A 15614-nucleotide genomic window follows, 5' to 3' on the forward strand; every position below is an offset into this window, starting at 1 on the left:
TTCTTTTCGCCATTGGCGCCATTTACCGACTAGCCACGTAACCATGTACTATGTATGTACATATGTATGTTTGTTTGTTTTTGTTTTGATTGCTCGTCTGTCATATTTTAGCGCATTTCCTCTTCTTTGTATTGTCATAGCGCGTGGAAAAGCTGTATCGTAAGCATACAAACTGTCGCATTTTTGCACAAATTTGCTCAATATAAATCGTTGAGGGCAAGAATTTTTATCTGCAATAAAAATGTTCGCGTCCATATTGAAGATTGTTTATACATATGTATACATGTAGGTATATTTATATGTACGTATGTATGTATGTATGTATATGATTGCATATATTTGCAATTCAGCTTCCGAGTACAAGCCTCCATTTCGGAACATTGTTTTTCCATCAACAGTGTTTACACCACAAACAATTTGCATGCGTTTCGCGTAAGCGAGTTCCACTGAAAAGGCCCGGCTACTTCCTGCCGCCGCACGCGTTGAACACCTGGCTGACTTTCGCTCAAGTAATTTTGGTGACATTGCATTACATTTGTGTTCATTATTTGGATTTATGTATGTATGTTTGTGTGTATTGTCTCAATGTCCAAATACAGACACACACTTACCATGTACACATACATTCATATGTACACATGCATTCATATGTACACATAAGATCTTAACAATAACCACTGCTTGCTGGCTGTATTTTGTTATTATTGCATTTTTATTGTTGCTTTTGGCATTTCTATCAATGATTGGCGAAGAGGTCACAACAAAAGACTCGGCATTGTCATTCAAATAGGTATGCACAATGAGCTTGAAATGTGTGCGTGTGCGTTTATTATGGCAAATAAGAGCAAATTTGTGAAAAATACATACATATGTACATAAGCACATACATACACCTTAGTACTTACAAATCTAACTAAGCGTATTCTTTTTTGTTATTGTTGGTTTCTTATAGGTATTTACCCACAACCCAAGTCCATGCCTACGTGTCTTCTCGCATGTACCTCTGCAGCACACACTGCCACGACTTTTTCTTCTACTTCTTATTTGACTTTAAACATACCGACGCGCCTATGCACATACAACTAGCGTACACACCCCTTTGGTGTGGTGAATTCGGCATACATATTTCAACGACAATTTTTTGGAATTTTCTCTTACTTGCCGAGCGCTGTTCGTTCGACCCGTGTCGTTTTTTTGCAAATGCGCTTCGTGTCTGGCGAAGTGCGAGGATTTTGCACACAAATCCACGCGCATGTAGCTCTAGCACGAAAGCTTTGTTATTCGTCAGCTTGGTACTCCTATGTTTTTGTGTGTTTTGTTAACTTTATTTTCGTTTTATTTTCACCACATAGCTAAGGACTCTGCCAGAGACTGTACATTCTTGTGTCGCGTTATTTGATTACACATGTACATATATTTCTTTGTGTGTGCGTGTCTATATTACGAATTAAAGTTGCAGCGTAATCTGCACATAGTCACGCACACATATCCATACAGCTATAGTAAATACATAATCCACATGTTGCCTTGACCTAATACACACTATGATAAGATGCTGACATTGCAGCACACAGCTGTTGGTACATAGTTCAATATTTCGTTTGTCGCGCGAAATCAACTAGATTTTGGTGCGCAAGGTTTGACGTTGCAGTCTAGACATACACATGTACAGATAGCCCTACATATATACATAAGTACATATCTTTGTATGTGTATCTAATGAGGTTCATTAAAAGATGAGGATGTAGTTTATTCAACTGGCCACTAAAAGCATGAACCCCCTTTCTTTGCTGAAAAAATTAAACTGTTGTCAATTTATCTCAACTTTTGAAGATTGCAGGCTAGGGAAAGCATAATTAACGCGGATGTTGAGACCAATGATATCAATATCATCGAGGCAGCTGTACACTCTTATAGAAGATCGCACCTGCTCAATTAAACTCCGCACTTCGAATTATTTTCTCCACAAATAGATTGAAGACGTCGCACGAAAAGTAGTCGCCTTGTCTGAAATCTCGTTTGGTATCGAACAACTCGGAGATATTCTTTACGATCCTGATGGAGCTTTTGGTATTGCTCAACGTCTGTCTTTCACACGATACGGTGGATAGGATGTTATATGCGATGTTGAGAAGCCCTATCCCACGGTAGTTGACGCAGATCGTGTGACATTTTTTGTGGATTAGACAGATTTCAAATCATCTTCAACAAAGAAGCAATCCAAGATCCCTACCGCTTTGTTATTCTTCACACGGGTAATTGCTATTCGAATTTCTGCATGGTCGGGCAATGGATCGTTTATTCCAGCTACATTAATTGGGGAATCGGGTTCGCCTTCTGCTGGCGTTTTCTTTTCACTGCCATTCAGCAGGCTGGAGAAGTATTCCCTSCATAATTTTAGTATGCTCTGGGCATCAGTCACTAGAACACCACTGGGGGTTCTACGAGAGTATACTCCGGTCTTGAAACCTTCTGTTAGACGCCGCAACTTTTCGTAGAATTTTCTCGCATTATCACTTTTGACCAGCTTGTCAAACCCTTCATAATCTGGCATTTCATCTCTTTTTTTTCGTCTGTAAATGCGTCTCGCTTCCCTCTTCAAATCTCGGTATCTATCTCATCCCGCACGTGTTGTAGTCTATCTGTTCTCTTCGCTGCGACACGGCACTCCTCATGTTAACGGCTGTATTTTTTTTTGCATTTTCTGAAAATCAATGGTTTCATTTGCAGCTGGACGTAAGATGCTTGAAATGTCGTCTCCAGTTGCCTTATACCAAGTTGTTGACGAGTGCTCTCAGAGAGTGGAGTGCAAGTCGAGTAGAATATCGTTCGGCTGCCTGTTGTAAATGCAGCTTCTCGACGTCGAAGCTTTCTTTTGTTTGTTGACGTGCGTTTTTTGGCGCACGGAGGCGGGTGCGTATCTTGGCTGCAACAAAATAGTGATGCGAGTCGATGTTAGGACCTCGGAGCGTACACACGTTTAAAACAATGGAGACGTGTCTTCCGTCTATCACAACATGATCGATCTGGTTGATGGCTTTTCGATCCGGAGACAGTCGGGTAGCTTGATGAATTTTTCTTTGCCATCAAAAGGGGGGTCTCTCATCCGAGGCTGTAAACAAATTTTATATTTTTAGACCAGTTTGCTTAGTTAAATTCCTGTTTTCGTTTAGGGTCATATTGAAGTAGTACTACTTAGTTTCAAAATGGGATAAGATCTCATGTGCTCATCAGTTCTTTAATACATCTATGGAAAGAATGTTTTCTATTCAATTTTTATCTATTTTATCTGCACAATGGCTAAATGAGAGTGTAATAGAGTCATCCCCATTAAGAAATGTTCAAAAGCTAAATGTATTCCTGGCCTGAAAACTAAAAGTTCAAAACAGTTCCCACAGAAAATTTCGAGAATATTTGTGCCGATTTTTGTACATTATTCCTATTTATATGTACATATATCTCCAAATCTTTGATACTCATATAGTTGTCTCATTCTTCGTTTCTAACTTCTTAATTCTTTATATGTCTCTCTCTCTCTCTTTTTTCCAGATCGTTGCCCGTCGCCATGATCTCAAACTGATCGTCACTTCTGCCACGATGGATTCCACGAAATTCGCCACATTCTTTGGTAATGTACCGAACTTTACCATACCCGGACGTACATTCCCTGTCGATGTGATGTTCAGTAAAAATACTTGTGAGGACTATGTCGAATCAGCGGTCAAACAAGCACTACAAGTCCATCTTACGCCCAATGAGGGTGATATGCTAATATTCATGCCCGGTCAAGAGGATATCGAAGTCACTTGTGAAGTGTTGGCCGAACGTTTGGCAGAAATCGACAACGCACCCGAACTATCCATACTACCGATCTACTCGCAATTACCCTCCGATCTACAAGCGAAAATATTTCAAAAATCACCTGAAGGCTTACGCAAATGTGTGGTCGCCACAAATATCGCGGAGACCTCACTGACGGTCGACGGCATTATTTATGTCATCGATTCGGGTTATTGTAAACTAAAAGTCTACAATCCACGTATCGGTATGGATGCACTGCAGATTTATCCCATATCGCAAGCGAATGCAAATCAACGTTCGGGTCGTGCCGGTCGTACAGGACCCGGACAGGCGTTCCGCCTCTACACGCAGCGACAATACAAGGAAGATCTACTGCCACTGACGGTGCCCGAGATACAACGTACCAATTTGGCGAACACGGTATTGTTGCTGAAATCGTTGGGCGTTGTGGACCTGCTGCAGTTCCATTTCATGGATCCACCACCTCAAGATAATATTCTCAATTCGCTGTATCAGTTGTGGATACTCGGCGCTTTGGACCATACTGGCGCATTGACACCGCTCGGCCGACAGATGGCCGAGTTTCCGCTCGATCCGCCGCAGTGCCAAATGCTGATCGTTTCCTGTAAAATGGAGTGCAGCGCTGAGGTGCTCATCATAGGTAAGCATGTGTTTAGCCTGTCAGCTAAGAAATTTTCATGCAATACTTGTATTTCCCTCGCTTTTGCAGTATCTATGCTTTCTGTGCCCTCGATTTTCTACCGACCCAAGGGACGCGAGGAAGAAGCTGATGGTGTGCGAGAGAAGTTCCAAGTACCAGAATCGGACCATCTCACCTACCTCAATGTGTACCTGCAGTGGAAGCAGAATAAGTAAGTAATTGCCGCTAATTTCCTCACTAACATTCACTAACATACTTCAATTTCTTTTTCACTTTCACACAGTTATAACTCCAGCTGGTGTAATGAGCACTTCATACACGTCAAGGCCATGCGTAAAGTGCGTGAAGTTCGCCAACAGCTTAAGGATATTATGATACAGCAAAAACTCAATGTGAAATCCTGCGGCACCGATTGGGACATTGTGCGCAAGTGCATTTGTTCGGCGTATTTTTATCAAGCCGCACGCCTCAAAGGCATCGGCGAGTATGTCAACTTGCGTACAGGCATGCCGTGCCATCTCCATCCCACCTCTGCGCTCTATGGACTCGGCACCACGCCCGATTATGTGGTCTACCATGAGCTTGTAATGACTGCCAAAGAGTATATGCAATGCGCCACAGCCGTCGACGGTTATTGGTTGGCCGAACTGGGTCCTATGTTCTTCTCTGTTAAAGAGACCGGTCGCAGCGGGCGTGAGAAGAAGAAACAGGCAGCGGAACATCTGAAGGAAATGGAGACACAGATGCAGTTGGCACAGGAACAGATGGAAGAGCGCAAATTGCAAGCGGCCCAACGTGAGGAACAAATGACGCCGAAGCAGGAGATCATAACACCCGGTGGTGCCACGCCCAGACGCACGCCAGCGCGCATTGGCTTGTAATTGTTGCAAGTTCACAGACAAGCAAACATATGTGTGTGCTTATTGACTCGTGTTACGTCTGTTATGTCCGTGGAGTGTGTGTTCTCTGTGTTCACTAGACCAATTTAATATTCTGTATTTAATCATTGAAATAAAGTGAATTACGAAGGTGTGTTGCAAATCGGATTATTGCATATTTATTCGAACATTTTGTGTAGCCGATTGTTATGGGGGGAACTCGACTTCAATCCAAATGGCTTTTCTAACAAATCGAGCTGGTAGAGTAATTTTCAAGCCACTGTATTAGATGTACTGATAGCACAAATCCATATAACGATATTGATCTATGATCTTGAGTGATGTTTTGGATATTTGAGAATATTCTCCGAAAATTTGAAGTCGATCCAGAAAATAGTTTCGGACATATGAACGTATTTGGCCAAAACCTTAGATGCGTTTATCTCGATACCCTATTTTCACAGTTTAAAATCTATACCTAGACCCATTTTTCGGAAGTCTTTCGGAAGATCGGAATTTTTCCTGATTTTCATGCTACCCGAAAAGTGGTTCGTTCCAATAATTTGCACTTTTTCGTTCGAGTGCACAATTTCCTTTAAACGTGTGATAAATTTATTTCAATTAATACTTATTTCCTAGATTTATTGTGGTCTTTATATCGATAATTAATTTTTTATGACCTTCATAGCGCTATAAATTCCTTGCAGTAGACAAGACTGTCTGGTGTATAATCTGTAAGATTTTATGAACATTCCAATAGTTGAAAAGATACTGCTGACTTTTTATATTAGGAAAAAGTGGCGAAATTTTCGAAATTCAAACAAAAATATTTTACGAGCTAGTAATTTACTAAAGAAGAATATAGTCATGTGTAGAAGTTCAGGCAAGTGAGGAAAGAATAGAAACGATTCTTTTACATATGGTTCAAGCAGTTCTGGTCTTAGACCAAGTATCATCTGGGTATGCAACGAACAATTCGTTTGAAGGTGAGCTAAAGTGAGAAACCGAACCATCCCTCTCCATGGTTGTGCGCTGGGTTTGGGAACCGCCACTTAAAAAACGCCCCATGAAAACTAAACAACAGACGGAAAGATAAATTTTTAGCATTAAACAAATTTTTCAATCTGGGTTTTAGATTTAATTTTTTTTATTTTTCAATCCTGTTTGGGTCAAATTATTTTCCAAACCCGGTATTTGGGAATAAACATTTAAAAAAATATTTTTAACTAAGATTCTCGGGATTACAAAATAAAAAAAGATTCCAATTTTTATTTCATAATTTTTCTTTATGCATTTAACTGCAACTCTAGTTCCAAGTAAAACAAATGAAAACAGCCAAGAAAATAGTTAGACTTTTCTTTATTCAATATATAATAGCAGAGCCAATAACAAAAATATATAATGTAGCCATCATAAATTTCCAATAGGGAATATATACATATACAATGTGTTAAAGCATTATTTTTTTCTCATTTAAGGTATACAAGTATAAATCATTCACAGCAATCTAATCTACACGAAACTATCGTTGAATAACGTGTTAGATAGTTGCTTGCCAGGTAACAACTTGCTTATTCCTTGCGATTAGCCATGGTCTGCTCGATTTCCTCCACGGTGCGTGGTACTTGGGCGAAATTCTCACAACCGCCATCTTTAATCAGGACATCGTCTTCTATGCGCACACCGCCGAATTTACGGAAACGTTCATACACTTCTTTCACGATGAATCTGTTCAGATTGGGATCGGCAAGTGCACGATCCATTAGATATTCAATGAAGTAGCAACCGGGTTCAACGGTCACGTACATGCCCGCTTTCAAAGTGCGTGCGAAACGCAATTTACACAGCCATGGTTCAGCTGGGCGTTCTGGTTGTCCTGTTAGGTAGCCACCAACATCGTGCACATCCAAACCGAGCAAATGACCGAGACCGTGTGGTTGGAAAATGCCCGCTAAACCAGCGTCAAGCATATCCTCTACATCACCTTTAAGCATGCCACCTTCTTTCAATTTCCTTAGCATAACACGACACGCCAACTTGTGCATATCTACCCATGAGACGCCTTCGCGTGCTTCTGCCAGCACAGCGTTTCGTCCAGCCAAGACGGCATTATATATAAACTTTTGATCTTCGGTAAATTTACCATTTGCTGGGAAGCTGCATGTTATATCAGCTGCATAACCACAATAATTTGCGCCCATGTCGAATAGGCACATATCTCCATCACGTACTGGTCCGTCGTTTGGTGCACCCGCGTGTCCGTAGTGCAGCACCGCAGAATTCACACCACTACCGCAAATGCAAGTGTACGAGGCGTGCCGACAGCCACCAACAGCGTAGGCGTGATGCAAAAATACAGCCTCACCTTCATACTCTGAACGTCCTGGGCGCATAAATTGCATAACACGTATGTGCGCATCCGAGGACACTTTCGCGACATAACGCAAAACCTCAATCTCTTCGGGTGACTTGATGACGCGACATTCAGCTATCACTGGATGTAAGATTTCACAATCGACGATAAATTTTTCGATCCCTTCAAAACGCGCTGGTTTGGATACTATGCCACTGTCCGTGTTGAGCCCACTCAACGTCAGTATGACCGAAGGTTGTGCGTTCGCGAAGAATGAATTCAGTTCGTCCACATAACGGACCTCATCTACCTCATACATTCGTTTGAATTCCTCACATGTATACAATTTTCCCATCCAAGTGGCATACTCTTCTGGTAAACGCGGCACAAATAAATTGGATATGCCAGTATGAACATTCAGTACACCATAACAACCAGGCTCCTTGACGCCAAACAAATACTGGAAATAGGACTCCTGACGGAAAGGATAGCTCACATCTGTATCATTGAAGCTAACATCGTCGCCGCCAGCCAATAAAACATGTGCTTTAGGTTTAATAGAACTATGTTGCTTCAGTGCAGCGCACAATTTCTCACGGTTTTTGCGGAAGAGTGACATTGGCACAGAGTGCGTCAGTGGACCCAAACGAAAGGAGGCCATTTTATGGTGACTTTGCTTTGTTTAGTACTGTAAAAAAAACTAGCCGTAAATTATCGTTCTATTATTTATATGTAATTTTTCTGCTATCACTTACGTCTGTGTAGTTGGAATTATAAACCGCAACTGAATTTTATTCCCGTAACTTTTATCTCGTTTTCTGTGGTTGTCCAATTAATATTCCAATGGTTTTATTGCACTTCAGCTAATCAGTAAACTGGATGGAATACACAAGTTATAATCGACAACGGAGAAACTTTGTCTGTTTTTTGATTTATTTTTGTTATTGTTTTGAATTCATTTTGTTTTTGTACATTCAGCTGATTAGAGCTGGCACTGTGATTGTGTTAGTAATGCAACGTTGCAATTTCTGAACGATAATTTATCGATTACGAATAATCGAAATACTGAGAAATGAAATTATTTTATGGAAATAGTTTTTTTGTTTGAATAAAGCTAAGACAATGACTTCATTATTTATTTTAATACATAATTCCACAGAAATAATAGAAGATGCTACATGGGCATCTGCTTTAAGCAACAAACCGGATCAGTTGCCTTCCCGAATTGTCCCTGACCGTCAAACACCTCTCTAATCACCTCTTTGCATGCTAATCCTAATCACCTGACAACTCTCTTCCTATGGTCCAGGCTCATCGAAACAGCGCGTTTCGTGAATCTACCTCGATGAGATGACTTCGATCACAACTTATCTAATACTTACCATCCTAACGGGGCACACGGAAACAAAATTTCTCTAATCTGACCTAGACCATTGAGCTCCTTTAAGGATCTTACCTTCAGAAAATTGGTTAAGTCCAATCGACGAAAACGCAGAGCTTGCGCGAGGGATGATGAGACACTGGTGTGTTACGTTTAAAAAGGCTGTCTTCAACCGGTTGAGACTACCAATTTTCTACGCCTACCAACGATTCTACCTCACGACATTGGGTAGGTGAGAAGCCACTTAGTAATATTTTACGGGTCATCTCAGGGCACGCAAGATGAGACGTATTATACCAAATCACTAGGATGCTGGATTGAGCTTAATTGGTTACCACTCGGAAACACAAAGGGCTTAATCATGATTAAAGTGTGGCCGCCTACGGTCTGGCGCCCTTCCGCATCCCTTTTTAAACCAACCATCTAAACTAACCCATTGTCTCCGATCTTAACTACATTTACGTGCGACCACAATTGACACCCGACAGATAACAGTTGTCAATAATACAATGGACCCAAATAAAACTTCAGCTTCTTTAAGTGTCAATTCCAAGTCTTTGCATTTATTCAGCTTGATCCAATTTTATTTTGAAAAGGCACAAATCCGAAAATAAAATATTGAATGTTAAAATCCCTAGAACTATACTAGAACATATAAATTTAGATAAGCTGAGTATCGACAAAAATATTGAAAGAGCCTATAACGGAATGAAACTGAAAGAGGCTAGCTTTAAGGATCTATACAAAATTAAGGTCTTATTTTTTACTGATCACGACCTTTTCGAAGTGCTCCTTGGCGGTGTGAGTAGTGTGGGCGCCGCCCGCGTGACGTGGCACACACATGCGCATCGAAACCCTCTGCTGGTTGAGCCAGGCATTCGGTGCATGTGGGAAATCATCTTTTCGATAATAGCCCATAATGCCTGACTTGCGTATCGAACCGATTTCGTAGGTGATGAGTGGGCTCAACAAATTCGAGGCGTGCGCATTTGGCAGTTTTGCCACCTTCGACTTCTCCATCGTACGCATGACACATGTCGTGTCGCAGGAGATGCAGGCGAGATCCTGCAGCACCTTTATACGTGCACCCGCGGCGGCGCACTCGTCATTTGTGGCGTCCATATACTTGCGCAGTGTCTCCTGCAGTCCCTGTATTTGCGCCTCTATCTTCTCCTTAAATCTATTCAATATATCATCTACAGATGCCAAACCGAGCGTTATCCTTATATTATCCATGGCCTGATACATATTCTTATCGTTAGTTTTGATTTGATTTTGAACTTCGGTGAATTTCTTATCTAAACGGCATTGGAACTCTTGCATCTGTTCGTTGGAGACTTTACGTTGCAATTGATTGTAGTCAACTTTATCAGCTAGTAATATCTCAATTTCACTCTTATCGATCTTATCATTCATTATTTCATCTATGGTTTTGGTAAGCTCATCAATGGTTTCGCTGTAATTAACGTTTTTCGATTCCATGCGATCGGTAGCCTCTTTCAAACTGGTTACATAAAATTTCAGATCTTTGAGCTGTTCCTGCAGATCGGCGATGAGCCTTGTGGTACGCTGACAATCCTGTTCTAGTATGGTGGCAGTAATTTCATTGACTTTGTTCGTTAGCATACAGAACTCTGACTTGAGGTCCATCAGCTGATCCAATAGCTTGTCGGGTGAGTAGCAGAGATGGGCATCTAACTCGTATTCTTCTTGTGTTGGTCGAACTGCTGGTGGTACCGTAATATGTGAAGTCAGTGGCGATTTGTAGGAGGGATCACTGTGCATGCTTTCCTCCTCATCTTCCTCATCTTCAATTCCATCTTCCAGTCGGTCCAAATCGGGATCGAAGTAGGTATCGTCTATACGAAAACCATATGCATTTTCTATATACGTATTTTCCTTTTGTATGGCAATCATTTTCTTTATTAACGATTGCAATTGTTCTATTTGCATGGGCGTGGCTCTCTTTTGGACCGTTATAGAAACGACAAGCCGCATAAGTTCCATAACCAGTTCGAGTTGATCCTTCATAATGGTAATGCCACGATATACGGAACTCGTTAATTGCTGATGTTCTAGTTGTATGGCAAGATCAATTTCTTCACCCGAAGTTTTTGCTTCGACTGGTTGATCGAACACCTCTTCGCCAGTTGCTGGCACAATTTCTAACTCTATTGGTTTTTCAATTGATTGCTTTCTCGCTGGTGGTGCAACGGGTTCAGGTGGTGCCTCTAACTGTCCTTCTTCCACTACTTCTAGCTGAGGTCCTTCTTGAATATTTTGCGCTTCTTCACCGCCTTCCCCTCCTTCGCCTCCTTCACCAGCTTCGGCTTCTTCAACTTCTGTACCTTCAGCTGTTGCAGTATCCTCGGGATCAGCACCGCCCGTCTCTCTTTTACGATTGCGTTTCATCAACGGCTTTGACGATTCCTTCGCATGACGTAGCGTGGAGCCTTTACTATGTGCAAAACTGACTGAGCCCGGATATTGATCACAGGAATCGCTCCCGAACTTGCCACTGCTCATAACTATCGACACATTTTCGTACTTCGTGTTGTCCACAGGTTCATCGATAAGATTCAGCTTTTCGGCGAATGAAAAAAGTAAAAAATGGAGCGCGTAAAAATTTACATGTCCTGGCTCCGGCGAACCGATAGCCAGATCGATAAGTTGTCGAAAATTCAGTTCTGTTGACATTGTAACTTGTAAAGCTTAAGAAAAGAATTTATTTGAAACGGAAAGTGTTCTAAAAAAATAAGTTCTCCGAAAATATACTATTTTTCTTTTTCTCTTGTCAAATTTGAAATGTAATTCAATTCCTTCAAAATTTATAATTGAATTATGATTACCAAGACTTTGGAAAGTAAAAGCTTTAAACACAGATATGTATTTTTTTTAGTAGAATAAACTTTAAAAGAGGAAATCCTGAAGATACGTGGGATATATGGGAGGAGTTGTGGGATAGAAAATTAAACATACATTAGTATGTACTATCAGATAACTATCAATGATAGAGCCTATAGTAACATGAAACATTTAGACAATATTCTTACTCATAAGTTAAGATACAACATATCGATCACAATACAGGATTTGTTCGGATAGTAATAGGTCTGACGGAGCGTGGATTCGGTAGAGGATTTTCTCAGCTAACGAACGAGCGGCTGGTCGGTTGTCTCCGAGCTCCTGGAGAGTCAGGGCAAACCTTTTCACGCGACGTGTTTCTGTGAGCGCAAGCCGAAAATGCAGCGTGTTTTAGTGCGGAGGCACACGATTGAATTCTGCGTGAAACTCGATAAATCTGCAACGGAGACGTTTGATATGATCGGTGGCACCAGTCCTTTTTGGAGGGCCGGAAAGAGGTTGCTGATGAAGACCGTGCTGGAAGACCTGCGACTTCGACAAACACAGACAATGTGACTCGTGTGCTGAAAGCTTTGTACCCAGACCGTCGACTCAGTATTCGTTTAATTGCCCAGGTGTTAAATTTATCAAAATCTGTGGTTCATGCCATTGTGGTGGAGCACTTGAATATGCGCCAGGTGTGCGCGAAGATAGTCCCAAAAGTGCTCACTGACGACCAGAAAATGCGGCGAGTGGAATTGTGCTAAGAAAATTTGAACATATGTGAAAGTGACCCTCAACAGTTCCGCAGCCGCCCTACAGCCCAGATGTAGCCCATCGGAGTTTTTTTTGTTTCCTTGCCTGAAGGCTATTCCGGAGAATGCCTTTTGTGTCGCCTTCAATGATCGAAAAGCGCGCTTGCAACGCTTAATCGACTCATAAAGAGCCTATTTCGATAGAGCCCGTAGTAATGGAGTCTTTAAAGAATTGTAACGATTGGTTCAATAAATTTTTTTATATCGACTCAGTCGTATTACTTACCGGGCAAACCCTGTAGGTTTTGGCTTCAATTCCTGACTTGTATTTTATTTGGGGGAGAAGAATTAGATGTGATCTTGGCATTCGATAGAAAATTTTGTAGGAACATGGTAGAAATACACTGCCTGGTGGCGACAAAGACCCGCAGGACAGATCGAAAAGACTGCAGGAAATGTCTTGTGCACTCGTCCCGCATTGACAAGACAGCGCTGTAAGCATCTGGGGTTCTAATGGTATGATACGAGGAGGTAGCGATAGTGAGGCCGCAGAGTCCGTTAAAGTTTGCTTCAAGGGCAGGAATCCTACTCCTCTTGTACCTAGCAACTGAACTCCATCTAGTATCGCCAAAGCAGGCCTATGCGTGGCTTATTCTCCTACCAGATTAAGGTAACCTAACTTAACTTGAAAGCACAAAATCGAAAATTCGAGTCAATAAAACTAAGCCTGCTATAAATCTGTTGTTCTGATTTGTTAGACAAGTCGGTATCCATAACTATCTGTATAAGAATTTAGCTCGACAATGAAATTTTGTGTATTACTTTTGGGTTTGGGGAAAAAATGGATGGCAGGTGAATTCACTTTTAATCCAATGGACTTGGAATGATTACCGTTTGCATCATCGATGTTATGTGATGAGATCAAATAGTTCAGAACTAAATCAACCATGCTAAAACACATTGAAGAGATGCAACCTCTATTTTTCTGGATTCAGGTGTAGTTCCTCTACACGTTAGCGTATTGCAGGAGTTGCAAAATAATTTCATCCTGGCAATTCAATACTCCGGTGCAATGATTATTTTAGCATGACTGCCTATCTTGTGCTATTCAAAGGTTCGAGGATGGATGGTGTTGGGAGAGTTCGGTCTGAAGATATGGATGGCTGGTAGGTGGCATCTTTTTTTGACACCAACTGTTTTGAGTACTGAACGATTTGATTCAGAGTGACATGGCGAGTCATCTTGTTGAAACTCAAAAATCTCTTCCATGTTCTCATTTACAGTTATAATGAGCCCAAATCAATGAGTATCAATTTCCGCCGACTTCTTCGTTTTATTTTAAAAAACATTGACAGGACCCTATGATCTTAACAGTCATTGGTTGGTTGTTCTCGTTGTAGCGTAAGAACTCTGCCGAGCTGACAGTCCTTGATCGGAAAAAAATCCGGGTCCGCTCCGGTTACGTAGACCCGACTGTCGTGGGAAGGACAATTGGATGGTCATAAATTGCACTCCATTGAACACTAATGATGTTTTCTTTCACCAAATAGCGTATTTTTTTTTTACAACAGATAGTTTTAAATAGGTCTTAGAGTATTTGAAAAATTCCCTAATCAAAAACCAAACAGTGCCCTTATAGTTTAGAGAAAGCCTTTTGTATACGTGAAGCACTCGAACGTCAGTGATATTTTCAATTTAAAGAACACCGTCGCGTATTTTCTAATTCAGAGAGAAGAACAAGCATACTAAGCGAAAGTTTCGCGCTCTTCAGAGCTTTTAACGTTGGGATGTATTTGAGGGTATTTATCGAAAAAATCGAACCAGTACTAATTTTCGCACCGTTAGACATAAGACGGTGCAAAAATTTTAACCTCAAAATCAATTTCTAGACTGAGGTTAAATAATGAAATTAAATTGAAAAAATCCCAAGAAATTTGTCAAAATATAACAATTAAATTACCGACTAACTGCAAGTCATGCGATTTATACTACAACAAAGCTACACAGGTCGATATAGGTTAAATGCTTTTAAATAAAAAGGTGAACAATTTTGCCAATAATTGATTTGTCAGTCAAATGTACCAAACACTGGCGTTCTCTTCTGCGCAAATGACGTCACGTGCTGGCCTACGTTAGCACAAAGCTTCGACAGCACGCACACAGCACAACATTTATCGGCAAAATTGTAAAGAGAACAGCTTCGGCGCGGAGCTTTTATGACTGTCAATCAATTTGGCGGCTTGCGGCCAACCAATAAAAGTCTCAATGCGACAGAAGTTCGAAGGCATTCAAACGTGCGGAACGTGTATTACGGCGAAAGTGGAAAAGTGGAAAAGCGGAAACGGAAAGCAAATTTAAAAACTAACTGTGTAAATAAATAAGCGCATGTAGGCGCATGAGAAGTCAGAAAAAATGACAAATGGATATATTTAAGTGTGTGGATATTGGCATAAATATAGTGTCTAAGTGACCCTTAGACAAAGTGTGTTAATAGCGAAGTAAACAAACGCTTGTTCATGTGCGCGTTGCCGTGTCTGTTTGGCTAACGTGTGAATTGGCAAAGAATCCAGCATTCGACGAGAATCATCAAGTGGCAGTGCGAACAGGAAAATAAGTGTTTCTTAGTGTGTTTACAACGATGAAGTGCGTAATCTATGTAACTGCGGGGGATAGTGTGACAAATATGAGTAAATAAAAATAAAATCGAAATAACTGCGGGAGTGCGGTAGAGAATTTATTTGAAGATTTAATTAATAGTTGGTTGTCAAAAAACAAAAAAAAAAAAAATATGTATGTATAAATAAAAATTGCTTCAAAATATTGCATGAAATGGCCATCCGACTGGATTTATGCGAGTGAGTATACATTTTTATTTATATAAAATAACGTTTTTTTTATGAGAATTAAAAATTCGGTATTTGTTTCGAATTTTTTAAATAAT

The 15614-nt window shown here is 40.8% G+C and overlaps 4 protein-coding genes across 7 annotated transcripts in view; 2 read left to right on the plus strand and 2 right to left on the minus strand.

Annotated features, from left to right (window-relative positions):
* The window catches only part of LOC108966414 (pre-mRNA-splicing factor ATP-dependent RNA helicase PRP16), a 47314-nt gene extending 41806 nt beyond the window's left edge, over positions 1-5508 (plus strand). Inside the window, exons 4-6 of the mRNA XM_018929292.1 lie at positions 3550-4462; positions 4532-4673; positions 4746-5508. Coding sequence (XP_018784837.1) covers positions 3550-4462; positions 4532-4673; positions 4746-5343 — 1653 coding nt within the window. The 3' untranslated portion in view covers positions 5344-5508. The remainder of the gene's footprint in view (positions 1-3549; positions 4463-4531; positions 4674-4745) is intronic.
* Positions 5509-6682: 1174 nt separating this feature from the next.
* Positions 6683-8639, minus strand: LOC108966365 (xaa-Pro dipeptidase). The gene is made up of 2 exons (XM_018929213.1): positions 8449-8639; positions 6683-8381 (listed from the first exon to the last, which is right to left on the minus strand). The coding sequence occupies exon 2, from the start codon at positions 8352-8354 to the stop codon at positions 6912-6914; it is 1443 nt and encodes a 480-aa protein (XP_018784758.1). The 5' UTR covers positions 8355-8381; positions 8449-8639; the 3' UTR covers positions 6683-6911.
* A 983-nt stretch (positions 8640-9622) lies between these two features.
* Positions 9623-11851, minus strand: LOC108966379. Its single transcript, XM_018929237.1, has one exon. The coding sequence runs from the start codon at positions 11769-11771 to the stop codon at positions 9831-9833; it is 1941 nt and encodes a 646-aa protein (XP_018784782.1). The 5' UTR covers positions 11772-11851; the 3' UTR covers positions 9623-9830.
* Positions 11852-14962: 3111 nt separating this feature from the next.
* LOC108966429 (receptor-type tyrosine-protein kinase FLT3) overlaps positions 14963-15614 on the plus strand; it is a 46697-nt gene continuing 46045 nt past the window's right edge. For all 4 annotated transcript variants that reach the window (XM_018929330.1, XM_018929328.1, XM_018929327.1 and 1 more), the window contains exon 1: positions 14963-15528. In XM_018929330.1, the coding sequence (XP_018784875.1) occupies positions 15523-15528 (6 nt within the window). In that variant the 5' untranslated portion in view covers positions 14963-15522. The remainder of the gene's footprint in view (positions 15529-15614) is intronic.

The sequence above is a fragment of the Bactrocera latifrons genome, unplaced genomic scaffold (assembly GCF_001853355.1).
Source record: "Bactrocera latifrons isolate USDA-ARS-PBARC rearing strain unplaced genomic scaffold, ASM185335v1 scaffold_16, whole genome shotgun sequence".
In the NCBI taxonomy this organism is placed as follows: domain Eukaryota; kingdom Metazoa; phylum Arthropoda; class Insecta; order Diptera; family Tephritidae; genus Bactrocera; species Bactrocera latifrons.

Excerpts from the sequence above, each read along its gene's own strand:
- LOC108966365 (XM_018929213.1), bottom strand. The coding sequence starts at position 8,354 with ATGGCCTCCTTTCGTTTGGGTCCACTGACGCACTCTGTGCCAATGTCA.
- LOC108966379 (XM_018929237.1), bottom strand. The coding sequence starts at position 11,771 with ATGTCAACAGAACTGAATTTTCGACAACTTATCGATCTGGCTATCGGT.